Raw genomic sequence first — 14,803 nt, 5'->3', positions numbered from 1 at the left:
TCTTTACTGTATGTACGAGTCAGGAAGCACTTGTGTCTACTTTACACTGCAGATTATTTACTTCATATTTTCTCAAAACCTAAACGTGTCACTCGACTCTGACTGACTGTGTCCAGGGTAAGATACTCTTCTGTCTGCTAATGACACGACAAAACTAGCAAGAGAGACTGTAACTACTTTCTATCAAGATAAATATTGCAGTTTGAGAAATGTAACCTTTTGTGGACGTGCCAAAATAAGTATTGTGCATAAAGCCTTTTTTATTTAACGAAGAGAATGTGTTTACTCAGACATGTTTTGGTTTCATACGCCAATGCAAAACCTATGTCTATGTGTAATGCACATGCTATTATTATTTTCACAGTGTTAATGTGATTGATATATTTACTGCGGGATTCATCGCAGTTTTTCATCGTTCTTTCGCTTTTCTTCAAATATCCAGACACACTGGGACCACGACCATGACAGTGTTTGAGAACTGTACTGTGGTGTTAGATGTGAAGAACCTGCCTTTTAAAGAGAAGAATAAACTGAGATTAGCTCTTCTGGAGAATGGAGGAAACATCTCATATGTCATCAATAAAGAGGTTCCTGTTCATTTGTTAATCTTATTCTTTTATCTTCTTTTTTTTGTGCTATTCAAATTAAGAGCAGCTACACTGAGAATTTGTTTAAAGGATTTGGGTTGCAAATTACATGTCAGTCATTCTTCAGTCATGGGACAAAACGGGTCCAGCAAGAGTAACTGCTCTTTGTTTTAAAAATAAAAATATTTAAAATCAGTGAATACCACTGTCACTCTAAAGGACCCCATTGCCACAGTTCAGTGTCAGACAGGGTCAGAGTTTTATAGGTCTAGAATATTTTAAATCCTAATATTAACATTTCCTTTGTCAAAACACCATTTTCTAGTTTTTGAGGAAATTATTTGAAATATTTTGATTATTTTACTCTCTTGAAGCAGGTTTCATTATCACCTTGCATCAACAGAAAAAAAAAAAAAATGGCTACTACATGAACTCCACTGGTTTTGTGAAAGAAATGGCAAATTTGTCAACACCCTCAGATGTCCCCACCATAAGATTTTGTGTTCCGATGATATATCAAAATACTTAAATGTGACTCTTGAATAAAAGCTTTATTAACATACTTTATAAACGTGATTGTGGTTTGTTGTGTTTGTTTTAATACAGTAATTGACCGATTCAATGTATTTGAGAGGTTTTCGGCACCACCGTCAGATGTCAACTCTGTCATTTGAATATTTAGATAATATTTCATTATGATATACAGTATTTGTTGTGGATTTGTTGGGCACATGTGAAAGTGTAATCTGTCTGCTAACATGAGAATGTTTTGTTAAAATTATATTACACAGTCCAAGGTAAAAAAAAAAAAAAAAAAAAAGCACATTTTGTTAAAAAAACAGGATATTTGGGAGGTGTATCATTAATAGTACATATAAGATACATAAATGTAGTTTAATTTGTCTGAGTACAAGGTATCTTTTTTTTTTTTTTTTTTTGTACCGTTTTGTCCCACTTCTCAAGAATACACTATTTAAACAATTTACAGTCATTTGATTGGTTGAACCCTCTGATACTGTTAACTTTAAGTGTAGTTAAACATAACACAGCAAAATTTACTACAGGTAGATTAGTGCCATAGAAATAAACAAAACCATGTGTAATACTGCGTTTAATCTACACAATGGCTAATTTGTAGATTGTATCCCCTGCTGTATTTTGATGTTTTTAGTTTTTTTCTCTTTCCCATTAATTTCCTTTGCTAAGAGTACAAGTGTGTCCATTTTTATATGACTATTTAACATTTTCTAATCATGCCCAAATTTTTTGTGATTAAAATTAACAAGCACTTTATGCTTTATAATGCTTCAAATAAGTAATGCATGTTCATTGGTCCTACTGAGTTGCTAAAGAGCTGCAGTGTCTCTTCTGACCTCAGTTTATGTCCTCCAGTGCTCTTTTGTAGTCACTAGCAGTGTGAAGGATCTGAGCGGTAACCGGCGGCGCAGCATCCAGAAGCTGCAGATCCCAGTGGTCGGGACGCAGTATGTGTGGAGCTGTCTGGATCAAGGGCTTCTCCTGTCATTGACGGAGCATAATTTAACCCCAGAGCTGCAATACCCCGGCTCTGAATTCCTCCCTCCTTCAAGTAGGAGTCTCTTGTACCTCATTTGAGGAATTCTTATACTTTCTTTGTTAAACAGATGTTTGCCTAAAGTCATACTGTAACTAAGGTTTACTTACGTGCGATGAAAAAGTGTGGAGAGACAGAACAGATGGGAGTGTCACAGCCACATACGTTTTATTTGCTAACAGTGGATCTGTTTTCTCTGTATTCTGTTTCTTCAGTTTGACATTATAGTTGGGGTGTAAAAGTATTTAGTGAGATTAAACCATGTATTTTCGTGGCACTGTTGACATAATGTTGTTTTTCACTACTAAGCGGTAAACGTGTCAACATATATACTAGGAAAAGAGAAGTTCAAATGTCACCCTGAACTCCCAAAGAATTATTACTGGACATCTGGGAAAAATAAACTAAATAACGAAAAATGTATGGTCACACATTCTTGAGCTGATTCTTTGAGCGCCCGCAACTGTTTGTAAGTGTTTTCCTGTCTGCAAGTGTTTGATTGTGTGTTTCAGGTCAATCCCAAGACTTTGTCTGTTCTGGAGCTGCAGAGTGCCAAAGGCCGAGCAGGCCAGCAGTATCGTGTGTTGTGTTCAGTCTTGCATGAAGCTGAGGTTTGATCATTAATGTTGTTATCTCTGGAATCATAGATGGTGACGGAGGTGCTGAATTAGTCTTGTGGTGACAGACTCTCTCTTGCTGTAGTCCGCAGTGGTTCAGGACAAGCTGGTGTTCTGCGTGATGTCTGAAGATGCTGTGGAAGCGTATCTACAGCTGATGAAGGAGATGGAGACAGAGGGATTCACAAAGACACACACATTTTCCCCGGAGGTTGAGCGCTTGGCATCCTACAGCCTGCAGCAGGTTAGATAAACACAACACAGATCTGTTTTTATTCATTTGATATATGTATAACATGTGACTAATGGGTGGGAAATAATTGCTCACTCTTTTGATTGGCAGCTGCTGTTGGAGGAGAAGCTGAACTGCAGCACCGTGTCACAGGAAGTTGGTGTCTTTGTGGAGCTGGTTTGGACTGAAGCTCTCGGTTCCCTTTATAACATCCTGACAGTCCCTGTCTCCAGAATCAGCCTCAATGATGTGAGAATGAGCTTAGATGATCACACACAGCGCAGTGAATTTGCTGTGTTTAACGGTTCCGGTGTGTTTATTGGCTCTGTGCTGCTGCAGGTGAGCAGGGTGGAGGGATTGTTACTGCAGGCACAAAAGACTGAGAAAGAGGATGAAGTCAAAGCCCTGCTGGAGGAGGTCAACACTCTTCTGCCCCTCAGAATGATCGACCCTCCTTCCAAACACAAGCTTGTGTCTCAGAAACTGGACCTTTGTCAGGTATCAGTATAAATAAATGAAAGTCAAACAAATACTGAATTAAATCCCTTTGCAGGTTTGAATTTGGCTTTTTAATTCAGCAATTCAGCAGATGACCTTTTGCTCTTTTAACTCTTCTGTCATCTGCAGCTGATCAGAGATATTGTAAATGTGAGTGAGGCCACCCTGGGAAGCCCCTCATCGTCGTCTCTGGGGAAGTATCGGGCTCTGAGGTGCAGCATTGAGGTTGTTCCACCACAAAACCCTGAGTTTCATGTTGTCTCTCAACTGCTTCAGGACAGGTAAAGGTGATTGTGGTCTGAAGTTCAAACATGAATATATTTCTGAACATTGTTAACCTTATATGCACTCCAGGCCTTTCCAGATTCAGCAGATACTGCGTGTCAACAGAGGAGTGGAGTGTCAGATATTTAGGGAGAATTTAGGCAACATTAAACCCCTCCTCCACTCCACTAGTCCCAGCAGTTTTGTTGGAATACTGTCACGGTGAGAGTTATTAATAAATAATTTATTTGAATATTAACTTTAAGTAAGTGCTGAATCTTAATGTTAAAACCATGGAAATAAGTACCTTTTTTTTTGCATTTATTTAGAACCAAGAACCAAGAGAAAACATTATCATCTACAGCCGTGAGAGGGCACTCTATGTTTTCAGTGTAGACTACAGGAGCACTGAGCAGCATAGAGCGCCCTCTCGCGGCTGTAGACGCTAATGTTTTCTCTTGTTTTATTTCTCTTGGTTCATGTCAAATTAATTTTGATAAATAAGTCGCACCTGACTATAAGTCGCAGGACCAGCCAAAGTATGAAAAAAAGTGTGACTTATAGTCCAGAAAATACAATACAAAAATACCATGTTGACCAATCCTGAAAAACCACAAATCTAATATCTGACTAAACATTGGTTTAAATTACTTTTTGTAGTGTCTATTCAATAATTCACTCTTGTGCAATAATAATGTCTTTTCTTAAAAAAATGCTGAGATGTATATGATTAATTGTCATTAATCTGATTGATCAGCTTACCATGTAATTAACTGAATGTACAATTTTAAACCTTCTGTATAGAGGTCTGCTGCTGCCCAGGGTTGGAGTCGAACAGCATGGAATTGAGAGAACAGATATCGGGAATCTCGGAGGAGGAATCTACTTCAGTGACTCTCTGAAGTCAGTGGTTTTTAGCATTACTCAGTCATCTCTTAATATAACAGATGTATTAATAATGTGAATCCATTATTATGATGACAACTGGAGATTTTAGCTAGTATGTACGTTTTGTTTTTTTCTTCTCTGTGTTAGGACTTGTGTGAAATACTCCAAGCCCAGTGTGACTGACGGCTCTCGGCTGCTGTTGGTGTGTGAAGTGGCATTGGGTCGGTGTAAGGACCTGCTGAAGAAAGACAGCACTTTGACTTGTGCTCCTGACGGTTACCACAGTGTACACGGAGTCCAACGCTCTCCAAACAGACTCTCTGAATTTGAGGTGCTTTTCTTACTCATTATCTGTGTACTTAAATATTCTGCTTCTGTTTGTGGGATCTGATGTGACTCTTGCATTTGTGTGTGTGTGTTTATATTTGACAGGATGATGAGTTTGTCGTCTATAATACAGAGCAGATCAGACTGAAGTATGTGGTACAGTACAGTCTGGAGGGAGACGAGTTAAAAGAGTTCCAGCCTCAAATCAACACTCAGCTCACACAGCTAACAGACACAACACCTGAAATCTGTGAGTAATATCTAGTGAACGGGACATGTTGAGAGAGACCAGCTTTTATATGTGGAGGAATTTGTTTTAAATAATGCTCTCAAATTATTACATTTATTACCAAATTAATTTAAATCGGAATAATATACTAAAATGTGTGTTTTTAAACTCATCCATGGTTTTGTGCCAATGTGTTTCTTTAGTGCCCGGTGATGACAGTGAGGATTTGGAGTCCATTAAGAATCCTCTGGAGGAGATGATCGCAGGTTTACTGGACAGCAGTGGTCAGAAACTTCCTCTACAGGCTGTCAATGTGAGGTGCAAGCTGATGGACCTGCTGTGTCAGGTATGATAATACAGCGGTGGACTGCACTTTGAAATTAAGAGAAATGAGCATGATGCATTCCAGAGTAAACCAAAAGAACTACACAATGAAGAAGAAAAAAAAACACTAATAAAATAAAACTAGAACAAGGCTACAATCAGGACCACGGGAACAAAGGCATGAAATAAAAAGCAACAGAATTAACAAATTAAAAGGCTGAAAATCCCACATCCAAACACTGAAATATAATTCCAAACTGCAACATTAATTTCATCTCGACTTCCACCAGGTCATCGTATTCCAGACTTACACAAACCAGAGTGCTGTTCCCATTGAAGCAAAGTATGTCTTTCCACTGGAAGAGACGGCAGCGGTGTGTGGATTTGAAGCCTTTATCAATGGAAAACATGGCATTGGAAAGGTCAGAGTCTTTCAGAATTTGTCAAATGCAGCCTGGTCTCTTTAAACATCTTTTTCATCAATTAACAATGTCTGTTTTTGTCCTGTAGGTAAAGGAAAAGGAGCAGGCTCGTAAAGAGTACAAGCAAGCCATAGAGAAAGGCCATGGAGCGTACCTGATGGACCAGGATGCACCTGTGAGTTACTGTAACTGATCTGGAGCTCAAGTGTGTGAGATGATGTATCATTCAAAAGGTTTCTTTAAGGTCATATGTGTTTATGTGAGGCAGGATGTATTTACCATCAGTGTGGGGAATCTTCCTCCTGGAGCCACAGTTTTGATCAAGGTGACGTTCATCACTGAGCTGCTGGTCAGAGCAGGCTCTATAGTCTTCTCACTGTCTGGCAGCGTGGCACCATGGGAACAGAGAGCCGCCCTTTATCAGACAACTCAGGTACGTCACTCTTTTGTTATTGTATTTCAAATCCTTTGTGGCCGGCTGATTGTTAGCATTTTGACTGACACTTGTGTTGCGTTTCAGGCCACTGTTGAAAAGATTGGTGTGACAGAGCTTCATTCAGAAGGGTGAAGATCTAAAATACTGGAGAATTCACAGGGAAAATCACTCAAGATACACAAAAAATTCCTCGCACATGCTAATGACTAACAGAATAAAAGCTGAATATTTAATGGAGCAAACCACATCTAACATCATTTAACCTTTAACCTTTATAACATCATGTTTTATATAGAGTAGCACCTGGTCTAGTTGAACTGTGAATGGTCACTAAGTAAGGCACAGCGTTGTTGTAACTCGCTTTCATTTTCTTTATCTGTCTTCAGGGAGTTTTCTCTGTCTATGTCCATTGAAATGCCTTATGAGATTATCAACTTAAGCTCTTCACACCGCATCAAAACCAAGGTTATCAGTTCATTTTGGTGCATTGTCTTAGTAAAATAATTAGTAAAATAAAAAATAAATGAAGTAGACTATATTAACAGTATTAGTGTTTCCCCTGTTCAGAGGACAGACTGTAAGGCAGTGATCAGCACGTTACCGGGACAGACTTTGGGATCTGAAGGGTTACAGGTGTCCTTCAGTCTTTCTAATATCCACATGCCCAGAATGTGGGTCGAGAACCATCCAGATAAACATAGTCAGGTAAAGAAATAATTAATCCCATCTGCTTTCCTAACTTTCATGGTTATTGCACACAAAAAATGGCACTTTCCAACTTACGCACCCTGGCAAAAATGAACACTGATACGGAGCTGATCCCTGCAGGCCTGCATGCTGGTGTTTTATCCAGACTTTAAGTCAAGCGGGGTGTCCGGCTCTGCAGGTCCCTCTAATGTGAGCGATGTGGTCATTCTACTGGACTCCTCCAAGTCCATGCAGGGAGACACCATGCTGAACGCCCGCAGGATTGCCCTTCATGTCCTCAGATCTCTGGACCGCTCAGTGAAGATCAACATCATCTCTTTCAGCACTGGTTAGAGCTCACTCAAACCGTCTGATACTGTTTTATTGATCATCATGTGGACATTTCTATTTCTCTTATTTTTGTAATGCATTGTAAAGCATTATAAATGTTTGTTTTTACAGATTACAGGGAAGCTTTTCCTGCACCAGTGGGTTTAGATGAGGCATCTGAAGCAGCCAGGAAATTTATTATGGTGAGTTTACAAATGGTTAAAGATGGTTCTGAAACTCAGTTTCTTTGCGTATCATTGCATTTCTCCTCTCTTCAGTCATGTGGCGGCTCTGGTGGTGGCACTGATCTGTGGCGGCCTCTCCGGAGTCTGAGTCTGCTGCCTCCCTCCCGGGGCGTGAGGAACATCCTGCTGCTCTCTGATGGACATGTTCAGAACCAGCCTCTGACCCTACAGCTGGTCCGAGAAAACTCCTGCCACACGCGCCTCTTCACCTGCGGACTCAGGTCTGCCTTTAATCAAATCTCTTTATTTTTCTCCTTCATTTACACTGAATTTCTGAACATAAGGTTTGTGTTTGTCTAGCTTGACAGCTAATCGTCATATGCTCAGAGCTTTGGCTCAGGCAGGTGGAGGAACATATGAGTTTTTTGACACAAAGATGAAACACACTTGGACAGAGAAGGTGAATCACACTCTATTGAATTTTTTAACAACTTAATTGGAAATATTATCTTTCCGATATTGGCCAGGCTTGAGTCTGAGGCTTTCATTGAAGAGATTTGTGGGTAATTTCAGGTGCGGGCTCAGGTTCGGCGTATGGATTCTCCAGGCTGCAGATCAGTGGCAGTGAAGTGGCAGCAGTTTAATCCCACAGCGTCCCGTCCTGTTCAAGCCCCCTCACAGCTTCACGCTCTCTTCACTGACTGTCACACTCTCGTTTACGGATTTGTGCCACACTGCACTCAGGTAGACAGACTTTACTTTACTAAACTGCATTGTTAATAACTATTGTAGTTGTTATTAGGAATGGGTCATATATTGAATATTCACAACAACAAAAACCATCGACATCTTGAATGTAGTGGTAATTTTAGTCTTTATTCAGTGTTACAGATAGAGTTTTCATTGTGAATCACTACAAACTGTTTCCATTAATTGATTCAGAACTCTAAGTCACTGAATCACTGAAAAATGTTCATGAACACTGAATGTAGATGTATCAAGAAATACTGTAAATACTGATGTTTTTTTTTTACAGATTACTTTTGTATTTGTGCCAGTGGCATGCAGTGGTGTTTGGAAATATTTGATGTAAATTCAGGTCCCAGTTCCACTCCCCTGATTGGTGCATCTAATTAACTAAAATAGTTCAAAAATCTTTCTTCATATCATTTTAAATTTAGTAACCAGCAGTGTGCAAACATGGCTTAGTTATTTTTAGTTATTAAGATAGCTATCAACTATCAAGATTTTTCAAGATTTAAAATACCTGTGTAAAATATTAAGATAGATATTTTAGATGAAATCCCCAGTGATTTGTCTTTGTGTATTGTTTTGAATTGTGTAATATTCGCTCATTTAGGCCACACTGTTTGGTGATTTGAGTGGACAAGAGATCAAAACAATGGTTTCCACCACAGAACTGCAAAAGACAAAGGGAACTGTGAGTGAACATCTTAAATTCTTCATATAATCTGAAACCCCATCAGTTGTTTATCAGGTGTTTGTAGAGTTGTGTGTGTGTGTGTAGTTTCTTCACAAGTTAACAGCAAGAGCGATTATCAGAGACTATGAAGATGGCATTCTAGCTAACAGTGAGGCAGAACACGAGGTACAGTATTTAGCTGTGTGATGATATTTTTTATATAACTGGCAGATCTGCTAACAGAAGAACTTGAATCGCTGTGTTTATCTCTTTATCAGGAGAAGAAAGCAGAGCTGAAGTCCTACATCATTGAGCTCAGTAAAGAGTTCTCCATCTTGTCCCAATTCACAAGCTTTGTCGCCATTGAAGAGAGGGTATGATTGCTGATCATTTAAATATAAAAAACTCCAGTTTCAGAATTAATGTCAAATCTGTATTAAGTAGCTTATTGTTATCCTCAGAAATAAAACATTTGTAGCTTGGTTAGTGGTTGACTGATGTGAGATTTTAAATGCCAATATATACAGGTCCATCTCCAAAAAATTTGAATATCATGAGATCAGCCTGGGGCACTGCTGAGGCACTATTGAGCCTTCAGCTTGTCTGAATTGTTGGATCGACTGTTTCTCATCTTTCTCTAGAAAATATCCCATAGATTCTCTTTGAGGTTCAGGTCAGGCATGTTGGCTGGCCAATCAAGCACAGTAATATCATGGTCAGCAAACCACTTGGAAGTGGTTTTGGGACTGTGGGCAGGTGCCGAAGTCCTGCTGTAAAATGAAATCAGCATCTCCATAAAGCTATAGAGTAGCACCAATAGCTACCAATAGCTAGAGGGTGTTTAGTTTATTGATTTTTTTGTTTAGCGCCGCCCACGTTCCTTCTTCCCGCTCTCTCTGTCTTGTGTATCATTGTTACTGTAAATACTGTACATATATACCACTTTCTTTATTTCATTATAAAACCTTTATTTTACCTCGTACTTACCCTGAATAAATCACTAGCCGTGTTTCCACTATCGAGCTAAGACCGGGCGTGCTAGTGCGTGCCAGGGCCAGTCGCGTTTCCACTGTCACTTCCGGGGCTTGATCGTGCCTCGCCGGGGCTTCCTTGGGGACAACGGCCAGGTTTTTTCGGCCTGACGAAATCCTTGGGCCAAAGCGGGCCAGCTGGGGCTAGAGGAGGGGTTATGAACAAAGGCGGAGTTTCTCCGTGTCTAGAGAGCGTCAGCGCGGATCATTTAAAAAAGATAACAGCTTTAACACCAGTATTAAAGACTTTTTAAAATTAGTTGAGCTCAAAACTCACTCTTAGTCAGCAGCGAGTGTTTGAAATAACTTGATCCGATGTGGATTATAATCACTAAACAAGGCAGAAATATTTATAAGCGATGTAAAAGACTATGCACGCTAAACATTAACATTACCATGGTAAACATGGTAAATATGACCGCTTGGAGAATTCAGACATCAGCTTATTATTCTCTATCACAATTGTGTATTTATTAAGTAACATTTTATCTGTCGTCTTGTTTCGTGAGTTTAGCTCCACGTTGCATATCATCAAAATATAATAATGATTTTTGTTCGGGAGCTTTTATAAAAATAGAGAGTATGTGCTGTGGATCATTTCAGAAAGATAACCGCTTTAACACCAGCATTAAACACTTTATTTAAATAAGTTGAGCTCAAAACTCACTTTCAGTCAGCAGCGAGTGTTTGAAATAACTTGATCCAATGTGTATTATAATCACCATACAAGGCTGAAATATTTATAAGCGATGCAAAAGACTATGCACGCTGGGCATTAACATTAAACATGGTAAAATATGACTGCTTGAAGAAATCAGACGTCAGCTTCTTATTCTCTATCACAATCGTGTATTTATTTAGTAACTTATATTATCTATCACAAGCCTCGTCTCGAGAGTTTAGCTCATGTTGCCTATCATAAAAATATAATAATGTTTTTGTTCGGGAGCCTTTATAAAAATAAAGATATCATTCATTCTTAATGTGATGTATAGGCCACTGTGACTCCAAATAAACAGAAACAGACTCGACTGAATAAGCAGGCTATTTTCATAAGCGTTAAAAATAAATAAATAAAATAGAAAGTGTATTTATGTGTGATTAATTTTGAGTCTTGATAAATTAAATCAATATGATCAATGCATCACTTATTCTATAGTTAAAACATCGATGCTTTTGAATGTGAATATATAACAAAGCATGCAAACAAACGTTCGTTTTGTGATCGCGCATGTTCCAGTGACTTATTTCTTAGTTTTCTGATAACTTCTCTTTGTTAGTGAAATAATGAGGTTGCATGACGTTGTTCTGAGAGGCGTGTAAAGGGCGTGTTTTAGTGATGCGCAGCGGTGCTTCAAGCTCCACTGTGGAAACACTGCGCTATTCTGGCCTCGGTGCTACTGGCCCGGGGCTATGAGCCCCGCCCGGCCCGCTTTAAGCCCTGGCTCGCACTGGCCCGACAGTGGAAATGCGGCTACTGAGTTGCATTATATTGTTCCGGTTTCATGCCTTTGTCCTGCACATTTTTTGTATGTGTTTCTTTATCTTTTTCTTTACCTATCTTTTTTAAAAGCTAGACTCCATTATCCCTAGACCAACTCGAGGTCATAACACTTTGATACAGCACTCTGTGGACAGCCTCCCCTTTCAGGCTTAACCCTTTCAGACCTTTTGTGACTTAGCCTCTTTGTGGAGGGTGTCAGTTATTTTATTTTGGACCATTGTCATGTCAGAAGTCTTCCCCAAAGAACATGAGATACTAGGGATGGTCATTTAATGTAACTCAGATGTAAATATTCTAATATTCTGAGATACTGGATTTTTGACTTTCATGAGCTGTAAGCTCTAATAATCAAAAAATAAAAAAACGTTTGAAATGTTTTACTTTGAATCTAGGATATATGAAAGTTTCCCTTTTTGAAATGTTACAACAACATTTTTTTGATTTTTTGAGATGCACCTATATATACAGTATCTGAAAAATATGTTTTAATGTTTTGTATTTAGTAAGTCATGCCATTATAATAAAGAGTTTACACACAAATAAAGTGTTTAATATTGGTAATAAAGAACATGTGAACATCTGTACACACAGGGAATCACCTTTTTTGCACAAAAAGGTAGAATCAAAGTACTTCTAAGTAAAATATGCCATGAAGTAATTTCTGTGAATTATTTTAAACTGAATCACATTAAAAAATACCAACTAATAATATCATTGGCTCTTTGCAGAAGCAGAATGAGCTTGACATCGGATTCACAGATATTCCTAAAATCATATCAGAGGAGGATGTGGATATTTTGCCATATATGGGCTGGACTGAAGAGAACCTGAAGGCTGTGCATATTAGTCACAGCCTTGATTCCCAGACAGGCACGAATAACGTAGCTGACCCGGTGGATGGTATTGGTTCTTTTAGCATTCGTAGTCTCCATCAAGAGTTAATGGAACCTCTTTCCTTGATTGATAGTCATCTCATTTACCCTGCTGCCCATTTTTTGTCCTCAGAGCCTCCTCACTCTTATTTTAGTAGATCTGAATCAGGGGAATACATGGACTATGGACCTGTTTCCCAAAAAGAAATCACTCCAATAATTTCCCCCAAGAGTTCTACCTTTTCCTGTTCCACAGAGAACTACACTGAGCTTGACACCTCAAGTCATGTTCTCTTTACAGATCCTCCTCTTTGTCACATATTTCAGCCATGCTTTTGCATGGCTTCAAGCCTTCCTATTTCTCGCAGTCGCAGGATGGAGGATTTTTCCAGGAGGCAAAGGGCTGGTTACCCCATTGTCTTCGATCAACCTTTGTTGTCTGCAACACCCTCTCTCCCTGAATCTGGTGGCTTTGGTGGTCTCCTCAAAAGTACAAATGGGCATTTTGGTTTTGGTTCCACAGCTACTGGACTCTTTGGAGCATCTCTAAAACAGCAGCAAAAGGCACAAAAAGGACCACAACAACGAATAGCCGCTCTGTCTTCTGAAGCTGGTAAGTTGACTTAAATTGATGAGGTTTCATCTGTGATAAATGTTGAGATGAAGTAAAAGTAGCTTTCTGTTGTTTATCTCATTTTTGTATCATTGTCTCCTCTTTCTATCCTTTCTCAAATGAAGCTACACACAGTGCAGCTTGCTTCTCGGCTCCCCCTCTTCCTGCTCCTTCTGTTCTCTTTGGTCACCCACAGTTCCTGAGTTTGCTATTAAACAGTTTTCTGGTTTCTAAGTTTTTAGCTTTAGAGCATCTCGGCAACAACAAATGTTTGGAGAGAATTTGAGTCTGTCGCTCCTGGGGAAACCGATAAGCAGACCAGTGGCCTGGAATGAGCTGTTTGAACTTCAGCATGAGGTGTTTACACATGATTTAATACACTAGATTATATACAGTATGTAAATGTGTGAGGGACTATGAACATATGCAATGTATTTGGATATAGGATGGATACTGGGAGTGCACTGACAGGCTGAGCAGGTTCCTCAACCTGGACGTGGACTTTTTCACAAATGTCTTCCTTCAGGAGAAAGGCATCCGTTCTTTTGGTAAGAAGATTTCTTACATTCCTGTTGCTGGTCTGGGCCATATTGCAGCTTATTCTCAGCAAGAACTGCCCATTTAGACAGCTGTTCATATGCGCCATTTAGTTGCCACATGTAGACCTTGCTAGAATGAGAAAGTGCTTTTCAGAGTAAAGTGCAAAATGAATATAGCTTAAAATGATCAGATCTCTATTTTTCAGACCGTTTGTGAGTCCGAATCAGTAAATCAGTCACATGTTTTGTGTGTCAGGTGTGAAGGCTCATGCTGAAATTCTGAGGCTGGTAGCGACTCTGCTGGTATTGCAGCTGATCCGGGTGAAGCAGCTAGAAGTGGGACGGCTGCTCGAGTCTCTCCTCCGACTAAAAGAGTCCCAGGAGCCCAGGTACCAGCACACGTCCTCATGCAGTGTAGTGATTGACTCTTGTATCTTTGGAATCATGACTTTCTGCTCGTCTTCATTCAGACCGATGTACTGGGAGGCAGTGAAGAGGGCCGTGGACTGGGCCTGTCGGACAGACAGACAGTATCCGTGTGTGTGCAGCAGGCTGGAGATCGGCTGGGATTGGGAATCATCTACTCGTCAACTACTGGGCTGTGATCCTCCACCCCCATATTCCCCACTCAAACCTGTCCTGGAGAGGCGTATGGATGTATCAGTCATGTAGAAACTTTACAAAAACATTCCTTTTCATTGACAGTTGTTGCTTCACTTGGTGTTAGCTTAATATTGCAGAAATGGCCTTAAAGTGTCTCAGAAATATATGTGGACACCTTTAGTCACACTTAAAATTGTATGTAAAAAAGTATTTACAAGTAAATAATGCAAAACTAACTAGTTGACAGGCCAGCTTGATAACTGATTAAAATTGACAAGGATCTTAACAAGTACAGTCCAATAAATCAATTTTTGTGAAGTTTACTTTATTTTTATGAAACAGCATAATTGTATAATCACAAACCAAGTAATCACTGTTTTTATTCATTATAAAGCTATTTCAGTGAATCAAGTTAAAGTAATTGAAAATGTGAAACGTTGATTTGGAAAATAAATTAAAAGTTTTTTATTTTATTATATACTTTATTTCAGTTATTTAAAGTATTGTTTGTTATTTTAATTTTAGCTTTAGTTTAGTTTTAGTTATCGTTTGTTAGATCTTGTTAGAATTTGGATCCATGACTTTTGGATTTTGTTGGAAATATCAGATCCAGCCCCAG

The 14,803-nt window shown here is 39.2% G+C and overlaps 1 protein-coding gene across 1 annotated transcript; it reads left to right on the top strand.

Annotated features, from left to right (window-relative positions):
- The first annotated feature begins 461 nt into the window (after window positions 1–461).
- On the top strand, window positions 462–14,315 carry LOC113108049 (poly [ADP-ribose] polymerase 4-like). Its single transcript, XM_026270874.1, has 31 exons — window positions 462–587; window positions 2,673–2,771; window positions 2,863–3,021; window positions 3,121–3,258; window positions 3,349–3,507; window positions 3,637–3,788; window positions 3,862–3,993; window positions 4,576–4,674; window positions 4,807–4,990; window positions 5,092–5,238; window positions 5,394–5,561; window positions 5,830–5,961; window positions 6,050–6,136; window positions 6,230–6,394; window positions 6,482–6,525; window positions 6,784–6,862; window positions 6,965–7,102; window positions 7,226–7,433; window positions 7,547–7,617; window positions 7,693–7,880; window positions 7,960–8,059; window positions 8,173–8,343; window positions 8,960–9,040; window positions 9,128–9,208; window positions 9,301–9,396; window positions 12,286–12,457; window positions 12,563–13,042; window positions 13,278–13,399; window positions 13,488–13,590; window positions 13,838–13,970; window positions 14,052–14,315. The coding sequence occupies exons 1-31, from the start codon at window positions 462–464 to the stop codon at window positions 14,251–14,253; spliced, it is 4,416 nt and encodes a 1,471-aa protein (XP_026126659.1). The 3' UTR covers window positions 14,254–14,315.
- Window positions 14,316–14,803: the final 488 nt, after the last annotated feature.

Source organism: Carassius auratus, chromosome 9 (assembly GCF_003368295.1).
Source record: "Carassius auratus strain Wakin chromosome 9, ASM336829v1, whole genome shotgun sequence".
In the NCBI taxonomy this organism is placed as follows: domain Eukaryota; kingdom Metazoa; phylum Chordata; class Actinopteri; order Cypriniformes; family Cyprinidae; genus Carassius; species Carassius auratus.
Note: the sequence above shows the minus strand (reverse complement) of the source record. Positions and strands in the feature narration are given on the sequence as shown.

Bases quoted from the DNA above. Each gene is read 5' to 3' on its own strand.
- LOC113108049 (XM_026270874.1), top strand. From the start codon at position 462: ATGACAGTGTTTGAGAACTGTACTGTGGTGTTAGATGTGAAGAACCTG. The intron at 3,022-3,120 runs GTTAGATAAACA...TTTGATTGGCAG, and splicing joins CATCCTACAGCCTGCAGCAG to CTGCTGTTGGAGGAGAAGCT. The intron at 13,400-13,487 runs GTGTTTACACAT...ATTTGGATATAG, and splicing joins TGTTTGAACTTCAGCATGAG to GATGGATACTGGGAGTGCAC.